At 34.8% G+C, this 27,855-nt stretch overlaps 1 protein-coding gene across 2 annotated transcripts; it reads right to left on the bottom strand.

The window, feature by feature from the left end:
- Positions 1-1,312: 1,312 nt before the first annotated feature.
- On the bottom strand, positions 1,313-26,390 carry LOC138697858 (general odorant-binding protein 72-like). Of its 2 annotated transcripts, none has more exons than XM_069823435.1 (7): positions 26,247-26,390; positions 20,693-20,771; positions 17,703-17,758; positions 13,484-13,519; positions 7,328-7,445; positions 5,432-5,496; positions 1,313-1,505 (listed from the first exon to the last, which is right to left on the bottom strand). In XM_069823435.1, the coding sequence occupies exons 1-7, from the start codon at positions 26,313-26,315 to the stop codon at positions 1,488-1,490; spliced, it is 441 nt and encodes a 146-aa protein (XP_069679536.1). In that variant the 5' UTR covers positions 26,316-26,390; the 3' UTR covers positions 1,313-1,487. The 2 variants fall into 2 exon arrangements, with proteins under 2 accessions (XP_069679536.1, XP_069679535.1); XM_069823434.1 differs by lacking the exon at positions 26,247-26,390 and adding an exon at positions 23,118-23,282.
- Between the last annotated feature and the right edge of the window lie 1,465 nt (positions 26,391-27,855).

Here is a 27,855-nt window from a genome sequence, read left to right as displayed (position 1 = left end):
TCTGAAATATGACATAGTATATCTTATATCATCAGGTGAACAACAAATTTGCGAATCTAATAGTGTATCTCTTATGCGGCACATAATATTAAACCCATAATAATGTTTTCAAGAAAAATTTTTATTTCTATTGTAATGACAATTAGAAGTTCGTATCGTAATTCCGAAGTTGGACTTGGACTGTAACGCAACCGAATGTATAGCAGTACGAGACGTCAACATTTAACGAAGAATAATCCGGGAAAAAATAAACGTGTTACACATTCCTGTTTGCATAATTTAACAGATGAGTTTACATTTTTCTAATCTTGCATAATATTAACATTACGTAAATAATACAGTGATAACAGAATAGCTCACTTTATTCACAACCTAAAATATTAATATAAAGTAACAATGTTCTTCAAACTATTCACGACTCTATACAACTCCACAGAATGCCTCTATGCGTTGTTTTTGTGAACATACTGTATATCGTCTGTAGCGAACGTGAGCAGGGCGAGACGCGCGGGTGACATTTATACTCCTCGCTGTAGCATGCTTCCTACGAACTTCCTACCTATGGTTCTTACTGTTAGCTACGGCACACTCGTGCATTTGATTTCACGAGATAACGAATGACCTATACTCATTTCTGTTAGAGACTGAGTGGACCCCAGAACCATAGTACGGCTGAAAGGATTAGATCAGCGGAAAAATCCATGACCCCGTCGGAAATAAAACCCGCGACCTTCCGTCTTGCAGTGTTAGACTTTACCGCAACGCTATCCCGCGCCCCACCACTGCAAGTACCTTATTTTAATCCATCGAAAAACGGAAAATGGAGGGAGCAGTTTCAATTTACTTAGTCTCGCAACTGACAGAGAGACTCAGTCCTCCATATGGTGGAAGAAGAAAAAGAAAAAGAAAGCCAGATATTCATTACGGACAGTGAACGAGCGAGCAACATGTGTTAGTCGGTGACTTGCAATAATGTCTAACAAATGGAGATAGACCCTTCACCTGATGAAAGGGGCTCACGTTCTCATAATAAAAGAATGTGTTTTTTAATGACAATTATTAATTTATACGTTAATTTATTTTATTTTTTTAGTCCATTCGAATTTTGTTCTGGATAAATGTAGGTTTAAAAACAGCTCTAAAAACCTTTTGCAATTGAAAATTTTATTTTAAAGATAATATTATGGGATCCATTTCTTCTTCAAATCAATTATAGTTTTCTGTCTGTGAGGATACGTACAAATAAGGATAATATGTGAAAATAATGGATCTACGCTTTTACGAATTGTAGAAATAACTTTAATACCATTTATAAATGCAAATTAATGTTTTTATTTTATCATGTAATGATTACAATAATTTGGAAAAGAAAATACAAACAAGATGCTGTGTTCTGGCAGGGACATTACAGGAGTGCATAAATACTAAATTGAAACAATCTGCTCGTACATAGGCTGTTTCTCTTGCCATTCTTCTCATTCTGTTCTCTACGGAAAGTAGAACACCTGGAAGGAAAAGAAGAATGTATTGCTCAATAATTCCTACTGAACTGCAGGACATATATTTCAACATAGCATAGATTCATCCACTAAAACAGTCATATCAAGCTCGGCCACTGGTGGCAGCTGCCACAGGTTTGCCACAAGGCCCACCAAAAGTTTGGGGACATTTATATTTTTAATGGTTAAATATGGGAAATAGTTAATTTCTGTGTTCACAGTTGAGTTAGTACTTTCTTCGAAAAAAAAAAAATGTTTGTAAATGTATGTTTTTAAGATTTTGGCCGTGGTTATTATTCCAAAATTAGTTGTAATGTGGGCCTTATTGAAAGCATAGGTTCTAAATAAGGTCCAGGGGCGTCTTCATCGTTGTTGATCGCAGGGGTGCTTGGAGATTCTTCGTTGTTAATGACTGCTGACGTTAGATCAGTAACATCATCAGGATTATCAACTTCTGCCTCTTCGTCGGATGATAGATCTGGTACATCTGCATTTGAACCTGAGTTTCCTTCAATAGATCGCAGATTCAGGAATAGCTAAGGAAATATTCCTTTTCCTCGAAACTTTGCAATCAAATTACCTGGAGCAGTGCTGCTCATCGGAGTGACTACTACCGCGGAGGAATCGGAGATTGCGAATAAAGCTCTCCACCGGTGATCTCCGATAGTACCGTAGATGGGACAGGGGACATACGGAGGGTTGCGGGGGTTTGGAGCGAAGAGACAGTTAGCTCAAGGACGACCGGCGCTTACGGACTGACCGTAGTTGTGAGGGGAATAAAATGGCACCAAATTGGATATCCGTCGCATGGAAATTCTTTAATTTAGTTGAAAGTAATAATAAAGTCGCACACTGTAAACTTTGTGGGCGAATTTACTCTAAGGATGGTGGAACTTCGAATTTGTTAGACCATTTGAAGCGATCGCACAATTGCGAACTTGATGAAAACAATTACGCAAAACATTTGATACGATTTCTTTTTAAATTGTTTTAGTGCTATTGCTCCCAAAGGCTCACAGTCTATGAAAAAGTCTTAAAATTTCTCTAAAACGCAACTTTCGAGGCAATAAAAAACAAATGAAATATTTAAAAGACGACTTGAGTTATATTTTACTGTTTAGACAATTTGAGTTATATTTTACTGTTTGGATTAAAATATTTCTGAATGAAACTAAAGAAATATCTGGTAATAATATAATTACAATTATCCTTAAGTTGATATCCACTTATATTTTTATTACAGAGCAAAAGTGGCGCGTTTTAGAAGAGGCAGTTCAAATACTGACACCCTTTAACACAATAATCACAATCCTGTCCGGTGAAGAATCTGAATAAATTATGTTGGACAGTAAACTTTATCTCATTGATAGCCCACGTTTCTTTTGTTTCATTCTGAAGCTCCCTTAATATATTTTACGTTAACTAAACCGATTAGAATAATAATTGACAAACACTGTTTGAGATTAAACGAGAGTTTCTAGGAGAATTAAAGTATAAATGTTTACATTAGCTACTGAAAAGCTTTACTTCTGCGTTAGTTTTGCAGTTAGATTGAATGTTATTAATTTGATCAATGACATAAAACTAATACGGCTTTCCACATATACTATGAATTTCAAAACTAGAAAAAAAATCTGTCAGCTAACTTAGCACTTTAAGCAACACAAAAAAGAGCCGAAGAAAGAGAGAGAGAGAGATTAACATAAAAGAGAGATTAAACAACAACAAATTACAACTTATTTTAAAAGTTACGCGGACGTCAGCGGACTCGAATCACTATCTGATCCGATTAAAGGAATGCTCAGCGGAAAGTGTATGTCTGCGCCACAGCACATATACAACCTGCTCGGCATCAATCGGAGGTAACCGGAGGTCTCCGATTGAAAGCGCGCAAACAACCGCTCCGGAGAAAACCTATCATAAGCAGCACTAACCTGGAGTCATTGCTCTGAGTCAAGCAGATGAAAACAGTTCACCAAATCTTGAACGTGTAATCGTTCTCTTCATACACCAAACGAGGCCTTATTAGAGACCAGCAGTTTTTCTTCAGTCTCTTGCTCGCTACTCACTCGCCATCAATTATATCTTAAATCTAATTATATTATCTTCAAAAGGAATAAAAGAGCTTTCGAAAAATGTATACTACCTGTAATATTACTTACAAATGGCTCCAGAAATACGTAAGAAATGCACTTTTCGTAATTGGCCAAACAACTCAAACACAGCAACATACAATGGCGGAAAACCAGTTACAGCTGACATGTGATATTAGCACTTAAATACTAGATGCGCACTAGTAAAGAATCCAATCACTGTAGCAGATATCGTATATACTTTCAGCATAAAGAGGAGTGGCCTTATTTGATACACCTATCTTATTCACATTATAATTAAAGATAAGAATTTTGTACCACAACAGGCCACCGGCGTGGCTCAGTCGGTTAAGGCGCTTGCCTGCCGGTCTGAAGTTGTGCTCGGGCGCGGGTTCAATCTCCGCTTGGGCTGATTACCTGGTTGGGTTTTTTCCGAGGTCTTACCCAACCGTAAGGTGAATGCCAGGTAATCTATGGCGAATCCTCGGTCTCATTTCGCCAAATATCATCTCGCTATCACCAATCTCATCGACGCTAAATAACTTAGTAGTTGATACAGCGTCATTAAATAACCAACTAAAAAAACTATACCACAACATGAGGATATTAGGTTAGTAGTGCTTAGACTATCGTTACGTCACGAATGACGTGAAGTCTGAAGTATGGCCAATTGAAATGTGTTTTGTATCGCAGCAATTTAATGGGGATATGTTTCTCGTGCGTACAACGAACACACTATGCATACCTAATCTTGTAGTCTCTGTGGGTAAATTCCTATCTTTAATTATAATATGCACTTCACACCGCTGGATTCCTTTCAAGATTGTTTAACTTACAACCTCTTTCACTGGCGAGGCTGTAGCAATGTCCTATTTTTCCACTATAATCGGCATTACAGTGAATTACGATGTTCACTCAGACAGGTTTTGTATCGTGGAATGGAGCGATCCGCATCATAGGACGTAACAGAAACGTATCTAAAGTAGTGATGTTACTTTCACTCAAGTTATATTCCTGCAGGTTTGCTTCTGTGGAACCAGTAAACATAATATTATCTCGTATTATAGCCAGAATTACTGCATTCCGACAATTATAGCTATTTTTCTTTATTACCTATATAACAAGTTCATAGCACTTCACTGGCATTATCACCTTCATCTCACTCAGATGCTAGATACCTATAGCAGTTGATAAAGCGTCGTAAAATAATCAATTAAAAATTTTATGTTTTAGATTTGTAACAATTGGTTCTTTATGTAATCCATTGAGAATATGTGAGATTTTGTTTATTTGTTTTTTTTAGAGTTTCAGCCATTAGCAACTACGGTGATTCTAAAATGGTGATAGTTTCGGAAATAACTGAAAAGTTATAGGTAGTTAATCATAGTATTACGGACGGGCAAATCCTATGAGACTGACTGGAGTTTCGCAGATTGTAATGCATGAGTGTTATGAGTTGGTTGTACGTTCCTGATGCATGACGCAGCAGTAAGCAGATGTAATGCTATCTATTCTACCACGTGTTGGACCACATCTGTGCTAGACCTGTCTATCTTAATTACTACACTAGACGATAACCTATATAAACATTCGCGGCTTCTAGTTTTCACTTACCCTTGAAATAAGATAAAGTTATGCTCTAGATGTTGAAATAAATTCTCATACTCTACTTCAATTTATACGTTCGAAACTCCTTATTACTACTGACAGAGTATGATACTGTCCATGCATTTGGCCTTTACGTATCATAATATTCCGTAAGTTTTTTTTTACAGTTCAACCTAATTACTTTTGTTCCTTCTGATGCCTTATTGAAAAAGCATCAGCTCTGCTTCTTACCTCGGGATCTGCTTCATAGGTGCAAACTGTCACTGCATATGAAGATTCACACGGGTCGTCATGTCCTGAAATGAAATGAAGCTTTAATCATTACTTCAATATTTACCTTATAAGTTATTGACTGCAATTTTTTAAGTAAACCGCATAGTGTGAACTACAGCCAAAATGATTGTTGTTACGTAAACAATCTTAATCTCATCAACTTCTGCGTGGATTTTCATGAATTATTTACACATAATCCTAAGATTGAAAAAATAAACATGAAAATTTTTATATTTCTAATGATAAGATTTGATTTAAAAATTATTTCACATAAAAATACAACTAAAAAAAATTATCACATAAGCAAGTGGCTCTCTTTCTTAGAAACTAGTCTATCATAAGTTCGGAACAAAAATTTAATGTACATATTTTTCATTTATTTCTACATTTAATGATAAGGTTTCGTTTATTTTAACGCGATAAGTAATGTCTATCATATGAAAAAGCAACTAACTTGTTTACATGTTATTTAAAACATATTCGAATAAAATATTTGAACCATAATAATGAAAGTTTATCTACATATTGTATGTAGTACAGTAGGGAATATGTACAAGATTTGAGAACTGTAACTTTAACATTTCTGAGAAAAAGTGATCTGTGTTTCTAAAAATGTTAATTAGCAATATGTAACATTTCTTACCTAGCATTTAAATGGAGGAGCGGACTAATTTAAATACAATTTTGGGGCCTAAAAATACAAGGAAATGACATAACCCAGTACATGTTTTTATAGGTTATACAAATAATCTTGAATTTTTATAGTCAAAAATGGAAAATGTTTCTTTTGGACATCAAAATTATCAAGTTCCCTCATAATTCTTTGATAAGTTCGTTTTATCCATTTATTTATTTATTTATTTATTTATTTATTTATTTATTTATTTATTTATTTATTCATTCATTCATTCATTCATTCATTCACTCACTCACTCACTCACTCACTTACTTATTTAGTTATTTATTTACTTACTTATTTATTTATTTACTTATTTATTTACTTATTTCTTTATTTATTTATTTACTTATTTATTTAAAGCTGTGAATTTCATTAGAAAATTATTGAAACTGAATGAATTTCCCACACATTAAGAATGTTTCCAGTGGACTCGCCTTGTTCCGTTTCCCTTCTTATTATGTAAAGTGTGATTCGAGAACAATGGAATACGAAAAACTCCGGTTTAAAGATTTTTCTAATGTGGTTACACCATTGATGTCTTCATAAATCTAATATTTCAATAATCCCTGCCATCGTACCAACTTGTAAAGTCATTAAGACTCACGATAACTCGCAGAAATTATTTTTAAGAGCCGCGCCAACATACTAGAAGTTACTTAAAACATATCCTTAAGTTACCATTCATAAGACTTACTACATGTAAATAAAATTAACACATGTAATAAATTTGGATGCAGAAATTGTCTTCTTACATGATTATGTTTTAAACGTCTCTTTTGGTGAACCTAACATTTCAATGAAAATTTTGTACTCATACTAATATGTGTAAATTGCTCTTAAAGATGAAGATTGCAAGACGTAGAAGTGATTTTTAAACTATTCTATTACTGTAACATGTATAAATAAAATTACTCATAAAAATAGATTCAGATAAAACTATCATGTGGAATTAATTGATAATAACCGAAGCAAAGAAAATTAACACATAAAATTATTTGTAACGATCACACTAACATAGGCCTACATAGATTTGTAAAAATCATACTGACATGAAGAAAATCCAGGGAAAGATGGAATGGGTCTAACGCCTAAATCGAGAAGTTTATTATGATAATTCATTAGCCATTGTTATCGAAAATTATAACTAGTTTCGATATATTTGACAGCTAGCTTACCGTCCCATTCGATGCGACATTTCTCGATAGCGGCTACGGATCTGTCCTTAACGTCGTCGGGCAACATCTTTTTGGCCAGCGCAATGGCTACGTCGGCGTTGTATTTCGCGCCTTTCACCTGTTAAAAAAAAATGAAGGATCATTACACATCTACAGTAAAAATTTTTGATCAGTATATGGTAAATTTATTTTGTAACTCTTTCTAAAGAATGTCTCTCTAGTAACAAAATTGTTTTCAATTCTTTTTATATTTTGTATATTAATTGTTAATTTTTACAAGGAATAGTAGGTTGATGCATAAGCTCAAAGCGTTTTTATTCATCACAACACTCCGTTGTTAGGAGATTGTTTATCGTTTGTCATTTGTTTTGTTACAGCATTTGGAGTATTATGCGTGTAAATACTTCTTGAACCTTTCAAATTTGAAGAAAATGTGTGCTATAATTAACATTAAAAATAATTCTGGTCAACAATGATTTTTTTAAGTGTACAATTTCTGCCGCTTCTTATGTAATGTCATCTGCTGATTTCAAAAATTAAGTCAGAATTTCTCTACCAAGTTTTTGTAATTTAAAAGAATAATAAAGCCTATATTTATTGCTATATACAGTCGATAATGGGAAGAAAATGTTTCAAAGATTTCATTTTATTGCTTTAACAATTGACCTATAACTTTAGATCACTGTTGCCTGTGAAGTCAGAATTCATAAAAATAAATCTTATTCCTCATTAGACTGTGAGAGTATTTTGACTTGGAATTTACATTCTTGAAACAAGTTCATAACCTGTGTTTTCTTTGTCTTAATTTTAAGTGTGGTAAAAGTATCTTATAAAGTGAAACATACCTCGAAATACTCTGTAAGTCATAAACAATTTTTGTTACGTTTGTGGTTAAATAACTTTGAAAAAACACAGGCGAATTTTTACTACACTATTTAAAGAGCTTACGAGTGTTATTTTTATTACAAAGTAGATGAGGACAGAAAATGGGTTCCTGAATTCTGTTGTGCTCAATTCTATTAGCCTAACTGGTTGGCTAAAAGGACCCCGTCATATGCCTTTTCTAGTTCCAATGATATGCCAGGAACCTAAGGATCATTCAACAGACTGTTACTTTCTAGGAACCACAGATCAGAAGATTACAGAGAACTTGTCAGCTAGTTGATCCAGAAATATAACGTGATGGGATGCCACGTATCTATCAAAATAACTTATGGATTCTTATCTATTTTTTCTTTCCTCAAAACCTTCGGGTAGTGAGCGACGAACATGAGCGTTCTCATCAATATTTTTCTGAAATGGAAAGGCGCTACCAGAAAAAATAGAGCCCAAATATTCTGTCAGACTGCTACCGGACTCAAAAGAGATGTTTCTCAAGTGAAGTGTAGCCTAAAATCTATTTCACACATTTTTGGTAAATAAATATGATTTTGGGTAAAATGTTACAAGGTATCAATACTAGAAAAGTCGGAAGTACTTTTCATATAATTACTAAAAAAGCCTGGGTGATAGAAAATTTTTGGAAACAGATCTGAAATCAGCACGAAAAATGCTATAAGAATCACCATTCTTTATCTTTTAACAAAAAATATGTTTAATTTTGTTGACTAGTGTAACAGAAAGATGTTATACATTTTTCTTCATCATACTTCTAGAAATCATAACTAAAAAAGGAATGTATTAATACGATCTGTTCCGATCTGTATTATAATTGACTTTATTTTGGCATACACCAGTAACCAAAACAGCGTATCTGATGTTTAAAGTAACGTATAGATAAAGATCTGGCCGAAGATACAGAGAAAGTGTACAACTTCAAAATTATTAATATGGTATCCTTACTAATATCCAAATATGTAAAGGAAATTGAATGTTCATGATAGACAGGGTGAAGCGTATAAAATATTAAAATACCTTAAATCAGAGAAAGACAACATCCAGTTGATATTATACATTTCAATGAAGAAGAATGGCTCCACTATTTAAGATGTGTGGAATAGAAATTGTGCACATAAAAAGTAAAAAAATAAGAATTTGATCATATTCACCAAATTACATCAGATGAGCTACAATTAGCTATTCAGAAAAGTAGGAATAAGAAAACTTTTTGACAGAGATAATTTTAATAGAGAATTAATCAATCATGCTCCATTCTCAGTACTCAAGAAAGTACTGGGATTCCTTAACAGCCTATTGGCTGGAAGAAATACTGTCACGTGCCTGAGGAATAAAAATTGGCTAAAGTAATCCCAGTTTTTATGAAAGGAGACCGAAGAGATTGCAATAACTATAAAGGAATATTAACCTCTTAAATATTTACTACAAAATATACGCTAATATATTGAATAAAAGGCTAGAATAATAGCGAAGTGTATTTTATGTGAAATCAAAAAATAACTTTAGAAAAAGCACATCCTGTTCAGATTGTTTTTTTTTTACTATATACTACACAAATAATTGAGGGTGCACGATCATAGAAAGTTTAATCTTGTAGCTTATTTTGCATCTTTAGATATTAAAAATGCATTTGACAGAATCAATAGAGACAAATTATGGAAAATCGTATTGATTAAAAACATTCCACAACATATTATAAGAGAAATGCAAAGCATATACACCGAAAATAAAAATATAACAATAGGAATACCAAAGTGTAAAAATCAATAGGATAGAAATTAATTACAGAGTCAAACAGGGATGTTCTTTGTCGCCGACGCTTTTTAACGTGTATATCGATGAAGTGATTAATGAGTAAAAAAAACTAGTTTAAACTACTGGATAAACAGTATAGAGCGGAACAGGTTTCACGGCTCGCGCGACCTTGAATCCCCCACCTTCACGCGCAGAGCCAGCCAGCCGTGAAACCTGTTCTGCTATATACTGTTCACCCAGTATAATCTTAAAGTAAATAATATTGTAATTGATATTTTACAATTTTCTGATCATCAAGTGCTAATCGTAGATTAGGAAGATAAATTATAGACAGCAGTACACAATTTAAATAAAATATTAAATGAATATGGGTCAGAAATATCAATAAATAGAATACAAGCATTATCACTTAGATGCCCAGTATCAGTTAGTGCAAAGATAATTTTAGAAAACCAAATATTGAATATGTCAGTTGCTTTCATTATTTAGGCTATGTGGTGACATATTCCAAAGATAAAGATGTTGACGTCAAACTTAAAAAACTTAACTAATGTTTAGAACGAATAGAGACTCAACATACAATGATTGTGTTAACAAACTAAACTCAAATTCTATAAATTTACGACGGTTCCTGTGTTATATTATAGGTCAGTAAAATTTTATTGGCCAGAAACTAACTAAAGAAAATAGAAACAGCTGAATTGAGACTTATGCACAATGTGGTAGATATTCCCGCCTAGATAGTCTATGACAAGAAATACATACGAGAAGAACTGCAAATATTTAGGCCTAGTACTATTGAAAATATAGAATAATACAGGAACAATTGGCTAGAACACCTTTATTTTAATATACGATAGCCGTATAGGCAATCAACTACTAAACTGAACTGCGTCCGAGCACGAGCTTCTGCTCTTTCGGGCTGCAATGCCTAATGTAGTGTTAACCTTGTGTATTAAATTAATAAATTTGAAATTAATGTAGGACATAACGAAAATTAGCTAATTTGGTTGATATTTTATTAATAAAGTTTCCATATCATAAATAAATCTAACATGTAATTAGGATGTGTAATTATGTATTTTACTATGTAATTAAGTAAATATGCAATTAATTATGTTGATATTTACTTAATTAAGTTCATGTGTAATTAATTAAGTTGTTTAATTAATTTATACACAGTTAAGTTGATCTGTAATTAATCGAGTTTAAGTGTCATTAATTAAGTCGGCGCACTTAATTCTTACATGACAAAAAAAAAAACACTTACAGTATCTTACAACCCAAAGCGATGTAGAGATTGAAAAACCAAGAAAACGCTGGAGGGATCAATCTTAACCTTCATATGAATCTGAACAAACTACTTGGTTTAACCTATAAATGATATTGTTGTTGTTGGTGGTGGTGGTGGTGGTGGTGGTGGTGATTATACTAATTTCCATTACTGTTATAATATGCCTTACATTATTTTAATGGTTTTACAGGATACAATTCTAGGAGTTTACATTATCCAGACTATAGCGTTCAGCCATTCAGTGACTTCATAATTATGTTTCGTAATCGTAGTTTCTACGATTGTGCATGACAATTCCTCATACATATTATTACATTGACTAAGTTGCTTGTTTAAATTTTTAAAACACGGCATTAATTATGTAACGATTCAGTGGAGGAGAACAAATAATAGGCCTAATAATCCTCTACATGCAAGGATTAGGCAGTTGACATATTCCAACTTCAGGTTCAGTTCCGTTTTTTCTTAATCTGGCAACGTCGAACATTTTTTTTTTTTTTTTGGATTGTACTTTATAGTTAATTAAAATAAACAATAATAATATTAGTAACATACAAAGAATTCTTGCTCGGAGTTAAAGTTAAAATACACCGCTTTATTTTATTTTAGTAGGTTATTTTACGACGATTTATCAACATCTTAGGTTATTTAGGGTCTGAATCAGATGAAGGTGATAATGCCGGTGAAATGAGGCCGGGCTCCAGCACACACCGCTTTAATTAAGAGCAAACTTGAGTAGTTTATCGTGTGATTTTATCATGTTTGTCATAGATTACGTATGATAACAGGGGGCAAGGCTAATTGAAATTTCCCTATCTCTGATCGAGTTATAAACCCTGATGGAACTGATATTTAACCCTTATGGTCAGTTTTGGTGAAGTCCGGAAGGCCTAGTTCAGAGATACAGAACTGGCGAGGGAGGAGTGGAAAGCATGAGGAAAGCGTTGGTTTCCCGTCCACAGTCCACCGGCGTTGAATGACGAGTCTGTGTCCCGTACGCAATCACATAAGGCAGTCACTGAATACTAATCTCCCCCATCAAGTCAGTGACGCGGGGGCGAAATGGGTGAGTGACGTATTTCGATGAGTGACGTAACGCTACAATTGGTGCCCAGCTCTGCAAGCCTGGCCTAGTTAGTCAAATCCACTTTCCTCACCTTCACAGTGGGCCACCCCTGGAATTTTTCAAGACGGGAAATAACGGAAAACTACCGCATTTGTCTTTCCCAAAAAAAACTGCTCAACATCAAGATAAATGAATCTTGTGCGGAAACTAAGAGGAAGGTGGGAAAAGGAAAGATTTGAGAATGCTGGGTTTGCAGTGAAAGATCTGCCCTTGGGCAGAAAACTATGAATGAATGAATGGATGAATGAAGTAACACAATGGATTTTGTTAACAGATATGTCAGGCTTTTCAAGGTCCTCGAGTATTAGAGTTATTTCTTTGTGTGAGCCATATACTTTTATAGCTACACAGTGATCATTATAGTTGTTGCAACTTCTAAACCGGATATTTCAAACTTTAATATATATACGAAATCATGACAATTGACTGATAGTGCTACATTGCGTGATTAAAAGCTGACGTCTAAGGAGACTGACGAAATAACAAATAATATCCTCTGCAAGGCAAAGTACCATAAGCGCCACTTTTACGGAAATGAGTTATAGTGTTTAAGATAAATTGCCCAACATTGCGCATCCAGTGTAAAAGTTCCGTGAGCCCAAAAAGTGTTTCTCTCTGATTAGTTAGTTTAAAGTTTGACTATCGTATTCACCACCATGTAGGAAAAGTATCGTATCTGTGTCTATTGTAAGGTTAGCAAAATAATAGTCTGCCTTGCAGGGGACGATATGCAAAAATATCTCGATTGAGTTAAGAAGAATAATGGGTGTAAAAACTTAGTTTGTACCAGTTATACTTTATAAATGGTTTTTGCTTATAAGGCACATAACGATGTTTGATACATAATACCTAAAAAATCACAACATGCAAACTTTTGGAATTACAGAACACTGCACTATCTAGAACTACCAATAATATAGAAAATAGTTATGGGGAAACTACAAGTACTAGATCTGCTAGTGAGAAAGATGGGTGTAACAGAGAGTGGAGTCTCGATACGCAACCGACACTCTTGTTAAAATATTAAAGTACCTCATATAATTTCATGAAAATTCTATGTGGAAAAAGTAGTTTTTCTACTTACCGATTGCATCATCCCCATCACACATTTCATGTAGCACTGAAAAAAGCAAGCAGATGATTAATTGATAAGTCAATTGATCATCCAACACATTTGATTTATTCGAATTTTAATGTTTTTCAAATTGAACAAATATAAAAAAATATAATAATCGTCAAAATTATAAAGGAGAACTGCATGTTTATTCCACCAGAATAAATTTGACATGTCCTTTAGCGTAACCTAAATATTACACAACCACTGGACTAAATCACAGCCATAGTTACTGGCTAACTCCATATTGATAATAAATCCAGACCTATGTAATTTAAACTTAGTTTAGTATTCATACCCTTATTTTCTTTTTTCAATTTCTTAATATCAATATACTAATTATTTCAAACTTATATTCTATTCTTAACTTAATCGTCTTTTTTATCTATAGTAATGTCACAAGAGTTCCGAAATTTGCCGATAAATTCACGAGCGAAGCGAGTAGATTTATTTGGGAAATCTCAGACCTCGAGTGACATTTATTAGAATTATTTCATGGATAAAATAAAAATGTAAATAAGATATCCCTAAAATTCGCTCACAAAATGTTAATAATTGTATATTTATGAATACTTCTCCTATTCAGATATTATGAAGTCGAAATAGATGAATAACGATTACTGCAATAAAGAAATTGAATGTTATTCAGTAATACCAATTGAGAAAAGCGAAATACAGATTTAAAAATCATTACATGTACTACGCTTTTCTCTTGTTATTATAATATAAATACGTTTCCATTATCTGCTGTAATCATAATTTAATTTTAACATTTTATAGTATAATTACAAATAACCTGATTAATATAATATTATTAATTAAATGAACAATGAAGGAGTGTCATTTTCTTTAGATACATTGGACATGGAATTAGAAGATGAATATGTAGATATGGAAGTAGGATTTATCACTTTATTTAGTACAATGGATTCATGCTCATCGAGTTGGCGACACTGATTAAAAATAACGACCATGCGATAAATTGATAATGATAAATCGAGCTGCAGAAATTATCGCGATCTCGCGATGTATGACTGTGATAGGTTGGAATTCAAAACTTCATTATATTTCATTGGCCGAAAATGGAATAACGTCATATAAACGAAATAGTCTTAGTAATTCCTATTTTGTAATTTTATTGAATTTCTGTTGTAAGTATAAAATTGTTATTCAAAGGAACTGTCCCCGAACACGAGCTTGCCTAGAAGGATGTACGCTGTATCTATTCTATGTAGCCTGTTCATTTTGTATTGTAATATGCAGTAAAAAATACAATAAAAATTAGAATACATTTCATTTAGAAATACAATTCATTTTAAACAGTTGTAAACTTCAACGTTTTACACATTAGAAAAAGAAATAAGAACATTTTCCCAGTTAGTTGTCTCTTAGTGGGTAGCTGTAATGAAATTATTTAATTTTTCATTAATTTTTAAGCACTTCGCCGAACAAATATAAAATGTTTTGAAGTTGGCTTTCTGTGAGTAAAGAGTCAAAGGCCTATTATGGTGAATGAGAATTTAGTAGGATCAAAAACGTAACATGATTTTCATTAATTGTATTATGTGAAACGTGTATGTCCGACATACAAGGAGAGAAAATTTGTAACGCTTTGACATGAAAGTTTCATTCTTACATCACTTATGCTACCATGCAGACAGAAGTATAAAATTAACTTCGTACCTCATGGTTTACTACGCTGTCTCGTTTCATGCTCTCTATTTAATGCGTCTCAAAGTTTTTCTCTTAAATTCCTTCAGCGAAACGGTGAGAAACGGAATGAGATAAGTGGTCAAGAGGCTTGGAGCTCAAATAGATTTTTTACAGATCCAAATTCCCTTGCAGGTACGCGTGATTGCATACCTTTCAATTAATTATCCTTCTATCACTCTCTTTTTCATTGTGAGGTTTTCTCTCAATTATATCATGGAAATATTGGATGTAACGTTTATGTAATAGGTCTATATCAGGGGTCGAGAGCTCATACTGAAGGGCAAATACAGTGGCAACCTCACTTCACTTTTTGTTCGTGTACACAACACTAAGTTAATCAATGAACGGCCGCTCGACTTCAGTACAGTCACAGTCTGCATCAGTGGTGTACCATTATTATCTGAAAAGTTAATAACATTAAATATGGCCAATTGAACAATATCTTTGTTATCCGTACTTTCATCTAGTGCCAAGGAGTACCATTACATAGTTCGTATTTTATTTAATAATTGTGCCCCTACATCAGAACTAAGTACCACTGTTCTGCCCCCAACTGTGTGAGGTCACAGACTGATGCATTAGAATTGTTCGACTATGTTAGGGCAAACATTTTCTGTAGCTAAAACTAAACAGTTTTTAACATTCTTCCTCATTGCGCATGATTTCATTCTATCCGCAATATATTTTGAAATGCGGTAGCTGGCACGAACCAATTTTTCTCCTGTGGTTTGTTCACTATCTTGTGCGATTTTTTTTTTATTTTTAGATTTTCTAACTACTACTTTCTCTCGTCTCCTGTATGTAATAGATAACAAATTCTTATGTTGATACAAAATCGTTTAGAATTAATAATAATAATAATAATAATAATAATAATAATAATAATAATAATAAAAGCCGTAATTCCCAAGTGGGGCAAGGGTTCCTGCTTGGGCAGGGGTGGCTCGAGTCTTGACCATCAGAAGAGCCGACCTGATGGTCTATTTACATTCCTAGTTCCCCCCCCCCCACAATTTCACTAGCACTGGTTGTTGCTACCTCTCATAGTTGGTTGACTGCGTCCCTCCACCGTGTTCTTTGTCGTCCTATTCTGGTCCGAAGTCCTCCTAGCTGCAACTTGAACTCGTCCCCCCATCTGGTTCTCGATCGTCCACGGTTTCTCCAGCCAATTCTTGGATCCCACAATGTCGCCGTGTGTGCCCATCTGGTAGGTTGCATTCGTACCACATGTCCTCCCCAGCGCCATTTCATCCTATTAGCGAGTGTGACCACGTCCTCTACGCCGCTTCGTCGTCGTACTTCTTCGTTTTTGATTCTGTCCTTCGGGTTTATTCCGAGTATTTTCCTTTCCATTCTTCTTTGACATCTTCCTAATTTTAATGCCTGTTTCTTGGTGAGTGACCAGGATTGCGCCCCATATAGAAGTACAGGTGCAATGCAGCTGTTGAAGATCTGCCTCTTGTTCTTCAATTTCTGGCTCTTGTCCACTAGGATGAAGGACAGACTTCAAAAATTTTTCCATACTGATGCTATTCGTCTACCGATTTCTTTATCCATGCTGTTCTGAAATGATATGGTCTGGCCAAGGTAAATGTATTGCGTGACAAATTCTATGTTCACATTGTTGACGATCATCTGCCCTTCTGCGTCGTTAGTCAGTACTTTGGTTTTGCTGGTGTCCATTGTTAGGTCTATACTGCTATGCTTTCTTCGCACAAATCGTTCAGCATCTCTTCTAATCGTTTCCTGGATTTGGCAAACAGAACCACGTCATCAGCGAAGCGTACATTATTCAGTTTTCTTCCGTCAATAGATATGCCGTGCTCTTTACATTATTCTAATAGATAAATTTATTAGTTAACAATCATTTGACGCAGCTATATATTAACTGATAAGTTATTAATCCGTAATTTATTACATGTTTATTTTATTAGAGTTACAATAATTCTAGAGAAATGACGTTTCATAAATAATACCTGAAATTATACTTTTTCCATACTTCTTGGTATGCATTGAAGTGTCGTCTGATGTTAAAATGTGCAATAAAGCGAATTGGTATGCAACATATCAAACAAAATGTTTTTTTTTTTATTTTATTCAATACAAAAATAATCTATTTCCCATTCCTTACGGAACGAATGTTTTCTCTTTGGCTGTGTCATACTCCTCAGGTAACGTAGTACATCACTGATTGCTTCAAACCTGTGTAATGTTACGTAAATTGTGAGCGATAGCGGGGTTAGTTTGAGAGAGTGGGAAAAGGTGTAACGGAGGGAAAATACTTTCTGCACTCATTGAGTACCAGCTCACAGACCCTGGTCTATATGAATATCAAATAAAATGCACTAGTGTTAAAGAAAGTAAGAAAATTATGTTATTACTTTGGTTCGTGTACAGAGTTTCACGCAACCATTGACATTTTCTTAAATCCCGTTTCAATTTTCTGTAGTATATCACTTTTCATGCCAATCCTTACCTTCAAATCTTTGTCGTCAGCGGCAAACTGTCCCTTAGATGCCGCTTCCACTATATCTGCAACAAAAGACATCACATTAATAATAAAAATACAGTCACCTTTCTCTTCTGAAGTAAGTCAAGGAATTAGCAGCGTCTATTGCTGTTGATCAGCACTATCTTCCATCCAGGCGCCACGGTTCGATATCCGGGCTTATCGTGATGAAATTTGTAGTGCACGAGTAGACGTTGGACAGGTTTCCTTGGGTACTCCCGCTTCTCTCCTTCATTCCACCAACAACCCACATGCTAGTCATTAGTCCATCATCTGCTATAGTTAGAAGTAGACTGGGATGAAGTTTAGGGAGCAGCTTTCGGGCCTCCGATGTTGAGGGCTTGAGGGTCCGGGCTCAGATACTCTTCTGGGAATGGAACTGGCTCTATCACAGCTGATGCACGATAGATCGCCTGTCAACATCGGATTCACAAACATTGCGAACCGGCTGGGATTTGCAGAATCACATACACGATGTGCCAATTATTATATCTCTTGTAATCTAGAACATTTTATGTCTATTGCAATAAACTGTTGCTCATGACATTAATAAACGATTGATTGATTGATTGATTTATTGATTGATTGATTGATTGATTGGTTCTTAGTTAATGAATTCAACTCAGATCCGGACACCGTAAAGTCATCCAGCTAGACTCAAGTATTTTCCATCGCTTGATTGTGCGTTTTTGATAGGGTGACTACCTCGGAGAAATATGTTCATTATTTCCCCATTATCTTTTGCAATGGTAACACCGTTATCAATGAACAATTGAGAAATTAGAGAAGATAGAAAGTGAAACGTAAAGAGCGTCGAGAGAGTGCCATCTTCGTGAACTACATACACAACTTCACTTCCTAGGACTTGAACGCAGATCTTCGATACAGAAAGCCAAGTCTATTTATCCTAAAATTATGTCGATCCCAAATTGTTTTATTTTCATCAGGTTAAGTATATATCGACCTACCACCTCGGACAGGTACAAAATTTGTGTGTGTATGTATGTATGTATGTATGTATGTGTGTATGTATGTATGTATGTATGTATGTATGTATGTATGTATGTATGTATGTGAGAAGCTTGTTTTCAAAACGACCCTTGTTCATTCCCATAACTTTGTGAGAAATCACGAAAAGCGTTTTTAGGACTAAAGTTTCTTTGCAGTTAGACAAGAGACATTATGAAACCAAAGAGGTTGGGCGAATTTAGAATCAAATGGGAGCATGAGAGTCTTCAATTTCAAAGTTGGAACTAATATTTTGTTGGAAATTCTGCTATTAACTCCAATAGTCACTTTTAACGCAAGATTTTAGTGCTTTAGAAGACGTTCTGAAGCCAAATCGTGGCAATTATATGTAGAGTTATAATTGAAGAATACATGGATACTGTAAACTCATTTTCGTTGTCAGGTGGACAAGAGACGTTTTGAAAATCAGCTCCTCATTTAATATAATGTATGTGATGTAATGTGATGTGTGTAATGTATATTTATTTCTTCCTGTAACCACTACAGTTTGCCATTGACAAAGAGTACCATGATACAATAAATATAGAGTAAATGCCTTGAGGCATAGTGAAACATTGTTGTTAGAATGAAAAATAATAATTTGAAACAGACTGAAACACATAATAATAGATATACGAAGTAACATCAAGAAGATGCGAATTTAAGTCATGGTCCATATGTATGATGCCTGAAAATAGCTATTGATCCTTTGAGTGTTGCAATTGTTAGATCTCTTAAAATATCTGTGCGCAGGCCAAAAGATTTACAGAAATCGACTAGGAATCGAAGTATGGTCCCACGGGCTCTTATCATTAGTTTCGTAATGACGATAGATTCCAGATGGTATTTGTCCTTATAAAAATTGATGGAAAGTTCATATTTATTCATTTTTTCCTTCTGGCTGATGTTCATGCGATTCGAATCTCACAGTAGGGTCTATGATGTAACCTTCAAGAGAGGAGAGAGGGAGGTTTAAGTGCGCTTATGTCGATTCTTCGATTACTGTCCTCACTGGATATGCCGTGTACTTCTTCATATAATTAATGCAGTTTCTATTATAGATCTTACTGTATGATGCCGCGTATTTCGTAGAAGTTCACCGTGTGGACAGGCCCCTAGGACATGGGCAAGGGTTTCAACCTCTCTGTCGCAATGTCGACAGAGGTTACTGTCCGAAGACCTGCCAGGTACACTGCGCACAGCTGATACGTTCGCATTCATCTTGATCGCTTCTCTCCACTCACTACAGGAAAGACCCTTGTGATTCCGAGTCCACTTATTGGCCGGGGTATATTGTTGGTATAAGAGCACGCCCTTGCCTGTATACTGTATGGATGGATGGATGGATGGATGGATTCAGGTATTTTTTGTCCAGTGTTAGGACCCTAAACTTGCTGTTTTCGTCCCAACTCTATGAACGTACTTACAGATATTGCTAGTCCGATATGCAAACTCCCTTTGGCTCTTCAGAGACTATCCAGAGTGCGCCATTACACTCGTAATAAATTATGGTGGTGATGATAATACCGGCGACGACGACGATGATGATTATGATGATGATCATCATCATGGAGAATTATTGGCATGTCACAGAGTAACCGGAGTACCCGGAAAAAACTTGTTTTTCCCAGATCGCGGGCTAGCCAAACACAAGTTATAAATTTAGGATGGAGCGGGATTTGAAGCTGAACCACCTGACTCGTAAGTCTAACGCGCTAGCACTGAGCCACTGTGACAGTTATCCTGTAAACTTTAGTGGATGTTTAATTCTTCATCATAAATGTTTGATGAATGCATGAAATTTAATTAGTTTACTTTCAATTATGCTGCCATCGTACAGTAGACACGTTAAGCGCGAACTGAGAGCAGCGCTTGCTTATTGCGTAAGCCTATATGGAAGATATAATTTTTTGAAACAGAAATATACTTGTGTGAGATTTGGTTCCTACCTGGATTGGCCCCTGTTTTTGAGAGACATCTGCCTCTCATCATCTTTCCAGCTTGGCGGACTTGATCCATGGTCATACCCTGAAAACACGCGTTTGCACATCAACATTAAACGTATAAAATTGAGCTGTAGCAAATTTTACTGAAGTAGCCAGTTCTATCTCAAAGGTTGATTTAATATTCAATAAGTTTGTATTTTACCACCACAAGCAACTCTTCAGCATTGTTTAATCTAGTGAACATTTTTACACATATCGCGAATATTCTTATCATTTTTCTTGTTTGTTAATGCACCGTCATGATAATACTTAATCAAAGTGATTTTCAACTCCATTTTTCCCTTGATCTCAATACAGAATACTGTAAGGTCACATATGGTTGGAGGGGCACTGAAAAGCTCACTAGATTAGATCTTACCTCTTGCTGATTTAGAAATTTTAATCTATAAGAAAGAGCGTTACGAGGCAAGACGTTTGGAATTGATGAAGTTGTGAATAATTCCAATCACTAGCTTCTTAAAGCTGCAAAAAAATATATATATATTAATCTCGTGCGGCAAGAGTTTTATAAATGTAAACGATGTCGTAAAAAGTGTGGCGCTTCCGAAGGAATGTTTTTCGAAAGAAAAAAGATTATCTTGTAATTATCAACCAATAATTTTCGAGAATAAAGCGAATTGACATAAAAAACTACCCTGGTATCTATTGCCTCTTAAGTTTCATTTTATATGAGAACCTATCAGTATTCCTGTCCACTTTGTATTCGAGTTTGAAAATGTTCACCGTCTACCACTTATGCATTTCTTATTATTTTCGTTTATTAATTATATATTTTTCGTCTTTACTAATTTATTTAGCATCTTGATTTCACAACTTTTAACACTATATCACTTCGCAATATGTATTATATGTCTTTCTCGTGTTAAATTTTACTGTACCTGGTTAACTTGTTTCGACCTTCTTCAGAACTGGTTGTTGCTGGTCTTGGCGCCTTTTATTTTGTTTTCTGTGGGGGCGTGTTTGTGTAGTGTAATGTGGATTCAAAGAGGGTGTGTGTTCTGAAATTGAGTTGTGTGTTGAGAATTTCATTTGGATGTGTTTTTGTTTGTATATTTCGTATTGTTCTAGCGTGTTTAGTTTCTGGCTTTTTGGTTGGATGTGTAGAATTTCCATGTCTGTTTTGATATCTCTGCTGTAGGTATGGTTAGCATTTGTGATGTGTTCTGCATATGTGGAAGTATTTTGTAATTTTGTTATGGCTGTGATGTGTTCTTTGTAGCGTGTTTGAAATGATCTGCCTGTCTGTCCTATGTAGAAGTTGTTGCAGGTGTTACATTTGAGTTTGTATACGCCTGTGTGGTTATATTTGTTTGTTTGTGTTGTTTGTGTGTTGAGATGTTTTTGTTGAGTATTATTTTTTTCTGTATGCGATGTTGTAATTTAATTTCTTGAATGAGGTTGCAATCTTGTGTCTGCTAGTTCGTGGAATCAACACCGGTGAATTTACAAGGGACGGGTAGTAATAATGAATATCAAAATCATGAAACGAGTTCATATGTCTTGTATAACTTTATTGTAGACAGTAATCTTACTTATAGCATAGATTGCTAGACGGGGAAGTTTGAAAAATATTATTCTAGCAGTTGAAATGCAGTAGAAAATTAGTACTTTAAGATTGAATGGAGGCAAATTGCGTCGATATGTAAAGAAGAAATGTTCCCGTTCAGGAAGATTGGAACATAACTATTTTTAAAGAGTATATTTATGGAAGAGACATTTGTATTCTGTTACGCGGAATTCAAATCGGCTGCAACTGGTTACCAGACTTATAAAACCAATAAGCTATGCGAAACAAGTATTATACGTTACTCGGTGCTTCATCTGCATTTTAAATACTTTGTAATGAAAATTAAGTAATGGATTGCGCCGTCGACAACAACATAGTACTACTGTAATCACTGTTACTTTTATTGCATATTTTAGATCCGGCGGAGAAGAGTTTCTGTAATTTATTTTGAAATTTAATTGTCTTACTTTAAATTTAATCAAGTTTGAACATGTACACAAATCAGGACTTCAATTTTGTTTCAAACTCCTGAACTGTGATCAAAACAGTAACATTTCTGGCTATAATTTAAGGTTATTTGGGTTCGATTCATTGTAGGAAAGCGAAAATCTCTCTCTATCTGAGGGACTGAGTAGTCCTATATGTTTCTTGTCGTTTTTGAAGAGATAATTCTTCAGGGAGAATAACAGTCGAACGCTGTGAAACAAAATTCTGTGACGGACATTTTAAGAGAGCCTTGCCTGTTGTTGCTTTGGTATTGTGTAAAAAAATGGTTGGTGGTATTTCTGGTTTTCCACAAATTTACATAAATTAATTCGGAATATGAATGATAAGAACTTTTTGTGTTAAATTTTAACGTACCTTGTTTACATGTTTCGACCTATTTTCGGTCGTCTTCGGAACTGGTCGTTGTTGGTCTTGGAGCCTCTTGTTTCCTGTGTGGGTGCGTTCGTAGTGTAGAGTCAAAGAGTGTATGTGTCTTGGAATTGAGTTGTGTGTTGAGAATATCATATATGCATATGCAGAACACATCACAAATGCCAACCACACCTACAGAGACATCAACACAGACATGGAAAAACTGCACATCCAACCAAAAAGCCAGAAACTCAACACACTAGAACAATATGAAATATACAGACACACGAAAACACACCCCAACGATATTCTCAACACACAACTCAATTTCAAAACGCATACACTCTTTGACTCTACACTACGAACGCACCCACAAGGAAACAAGAGGCGCCAAGAACAACAACGACCAGTTCCGAAGATGACGGAAAATAGGTCGAAACATATTAACAAGGTACGTTAAAATTTAACACAAGAAAGTTCTTATCATACATATTACGAAGTGATACAGTGTTAAAAGTTGTGTAATCAAGATGTATCAATTAATTCATAAACTAGTATGGGGATGCTGCCGAGCAGTATGTCTTCTATTTAGAGCTGTGGAGTTACACAGTCGAAACCAGTTAGTGATATTTGTTATAAATAAGTTATTGTTCAGGAGACTTTATTTTTACAAAATTTGCGTAATTCAGGGGCTTAAAAACGAGAATGTGGCGTGAAATGAAATTTAACTGCAGAAATGGCACCAAAAACGAAAAGAAGCAGACTGTAACGAGTTCTAGAATGCAGGGTAAGGAAGAAGTCATTTTATAACCTCTCTTCTGCAGTTCAGTTACAAAGTGTCAATGATTTCGTGAACGTTCGTACATCGGCAACAATTAACAAGTGCAATGCTTGATCCAACCAGTGTCAGTGATTTATAATTAAATCTTAGTTCATAAATGACTTTAATCATATAAAGTGCTCATCAGTTGTTAATAATATAATAATAATAATAATAATCATCATCATCATAATTTACTAACTTATGACTTTTAAGGAATCCGGAGGTTCATTGCCGACCTCACATAAGCCCGCCATCAGTCCCTATCCTGAACAAGATTAATTCAGTCCCTATCATCATATCCCACCTCCCTCAAATCCATTTTAATGTTATGTTCTCATCTACGTCTCGGCCTTCCCAAAGGTCTTTTTCCTCCGGCCTCCCAACTAACATTCTATATGCATTTCTGGATTCACCCATACGTGCTATATGCCCTGTCCATCTCAAAGGTCTGGATTTAATGTTCCTAATTATGTCAGGTGAAGAATACAATGCGTGCAGTTCTGTGTTGTGTAACTTTCTCCATTCTCCTGTAACTTCATCCGTTTTAGCCCCAAATATTTTCCTAAGAACCTTATTCTCAAACACCCTTAATCTCTGTTCCTCTCTCAAAGTGAGAGTCCAAGTATCACAACCATACAGAACAACAGGTAATATCACTGTTTTATAAATTCTTTCAGATTTTTTGACAGTTGACTAGATGACAAAAGCTTCTCAACCGAATAATAACAGGCACTTCCCATATTTATTCTGCGTTTAATTTCCCACCCGAGTGCCATTTATTTTTGTTACTGTTGCTCCAAGATATTTGAATTTTCTACCTCTTCGAAGGATAAATCTCCAATTTTTATAGTTCCATTTCGTACAATATTCTGCTCACGAGACATAATCATATACATTGCCTTTTAGGGATTTTCTTCCAAACCTGTTGCTTTACTTGCTTCAAGTAGAATTTCCGTGTTTTCTCTAATCGTTTGTGGATTTTCTCCTAAAATATTGAAGTCATCCGTATAAACAAGACGCTGATGTAACCCGTTCAACTCCAAACCCTCTCTGTTATCCTGAAGTTTCCTAATGGCATATTCTAGAGCGAAGTTAAAAGGAAAGGTGATAGTGCATCTCCTTGCTTTAGCCCGCAGTGAATTGGAAAAGTATCCGACAGAAACTGGCCTATACAGACTCTGTTGTACGTTTCATTGAGACACATTTTAATTAATCGAACTAGTTTCTTGGGAATACCAAATTCATTTAAAATATTATATAAAACTTTTCTCTTAACCGGGTCATATGCCTTTTTGAAATCTATGAATAACTGATGTACTTACACTCCCATTAATAATAATAATAATAATAATAATAATAATTTATTGCTAGAACAAAGACAAGTTACATATTTTTTTACATATGAAATCACCCTACCACCCCCCGAAAAAGTTCATACTCGTTCTCAAAGGACATTCTACAAACTTTTTAAGACATTTTATTAATCAACATAACAAAAAGGAAGAGAGAAAAAGAAAGCACACATATTATAATAATTGAAACTAAGAGTATTTTATAAACAATCAGTTTAGTTTCATGTAATTCATTTTTACGCGTTAATACAGTTATCATAAACCAATAATTGTTTTTTGTACTTAGTTGAAGAGTGTGATTCTAAAACGCATTCAGTCCATTTTTATGAAATGACGGGCTAGTATTTTTTATTCACTCGTTTACGGACTGAGTGAATTTTCAAGTGACATGCACAATAACACAAACTTTTAGACAAGGATTGACACTCCACCGATCGCGCCACTCAGGCCGACAAGTTTGTGTAAAAAGAAAACTGTAAAATATTAATGTATTTTATGTTTCCGAAGACCATAAAAAGCTTCGTTATAGTCTGTCGTATTTTATTATAAAGTCTTACACATTCTGTCTTTTTTATATCAAGATATCGAATCAAATGTAAGTTTTCTTTCATTACACTGAATTATTTGCTTCAGATTCTCGCAACTTGGGTAAAGCATCAAACATAATGCTCGTCAAAACTGATATCTATTCATATTCTATTTATATTAAATGTAAACGAAAATATTTGTTCATATACATATTGCAATAACAATCGTTAGTAACAAGTGATTACTTCTATTTCATTGAAAGTGATGTTGAAATCAAGCATTTCAACTGTAAATTACTCTGTTTTGACAAATTGTTTAATAGAATGAAAGAATTAACATGAAAAACTTATCTGCAGATGTATTATCTAATTACTTATTTCTAACACGTAAAGATTTGGCTACAAAGATACAAATATTTCTTGTACTTACATCAGTTGATCTTAGGACTGCCAAGACCGAAATAATCGCCACAAGACAGAAGCTGTGGAGTAGATTCATTTTTGAAGTAGTAAAAAATGTCTTAACTCTCACAACAACTAATAGTCCAATCTGCAATCCTTCTGTATCTTTATATATGTATTGCCGTATAATTATTGTCCACACAAAGTTACCTTTGATGAATATTTAATAATGAATATTGACTCGTTCCTGCAAAACATGACAAGGCCAGGAGATAATCAACTACAAGGTACGTACAGGGCGTCTTTAGTCGCCCAACCGTCTCCAACTTCAAATAAACGGTTTGTTCTCTGTGCCATTTCAACTGTAAAACTGGAGGTTATACTCCCTTCTCAGAGCTAAAAACACATATCAAGCTTCGGAACCATTTTAAATCGGCCGACCTCTTTAAAATACTTAAATGTGCAATGGCATGTTATGTCGGAAGGGGCTGAGACTCTTTTGTGACGTAGGCCCTTATCCTTCTGTTTTGCAGCATTTCACATATCATAATATCTATAGGTTGATACTTATGGAGAAATCTAACTTAAGGGCGGGGGGAGTGAAGGATGAAATTTGTATTTTCTACATTTTTGTACAGTAGTGGCAAAAAATCGAACCGACTCTTGTAGTTGATTTCAGAGCCTTGTTCACTCCAGAGCAGGGACGTCGCTAGGGGGGTGCGAAAGGGTACGCACGCACCCCATAAAAATCTGAGTACCCCTTTCCGCACCCCAAAGGATATTTGAAGTCCTGATTTGAGCAATTTATTTTTAAAGTACTAGGCATAAGTTATTTTGAAGAAAAAAACAAACATATTCCTGTAAGAGTGTAAAACAATTTTCATTAAACGCGAGAAAAAAAACTAGCCATTGTTCAAACTGTACATAACATTTGACACGTAATTACAGCATTGTCATAAAGAGAAACTTGAGTCAGAAGGTGATTACTATGCGGATGACTTTCAGCCAATTCTTGATAAAATTTTAAAAATGAATTGGAACACGGATTTTCTGAATATAGATCAATAAGTAAAGGCATGAAGTGTTTGCAACCCGGATCTAAGAATTTTCTTGGATGTGAAAAAACTATGTCCCTAGGTGCATCGTTATGGATGTAATGAACAAAGTGTGGAAGCCGAAGTGAAACTAATCCCTAAAACAATTGAATGTTATGAGAATGAACATGATGTCACTACTGACAAATTTTAAAATTTGTTAATTTTCTTCAGGAGTATAAATTGGCATTTCACGAAATTCACAAATTTTCCATAGTTTCTATCGTAACACCAGCATCTAGTGAGGGATGTGAAGTGCATTTTTGTGTTTACGTTGCATTAAAACTCACTTGCGGAACAGAATGGGCCATGAATGTCTCAGCGATCTCGCAGTCCTTCTGTAGAGCAGGATCTCGTAAAGGTACTGGATATTGAGGATCTAATCGACAAACTTGATGCTGCCCATGTTAATCGACGTAGGCCTATAGCTTTATATTAGGAAACTCAACACACATTCCCAGGTAAGTAGTAAAAGTAGTAATCATCATCATCATCATCCTTGCATGTATTGGGCCTAGTGACCCGTTACGGACTCTTGCCAAG

This window comes from Periplaneta americana, chromosome 4, assembly GCF_040183065.1.
Source record: "Periplaneta americana isolate PAMFEO1 chromosome 4, P.americana_PAMFEO1_priV1, whole genome shotgun sequence".
In the NCBI taxonomy this organism is placed as follows: Eukaryota; Metazoa; Arthropoda; class Insecta; order Blattodea; family Blattidae; genus Periplaneta; species Periplaneta americana.
This window is presented reverse-complemented; position numbering and strand designations above follow the sequence as displayed.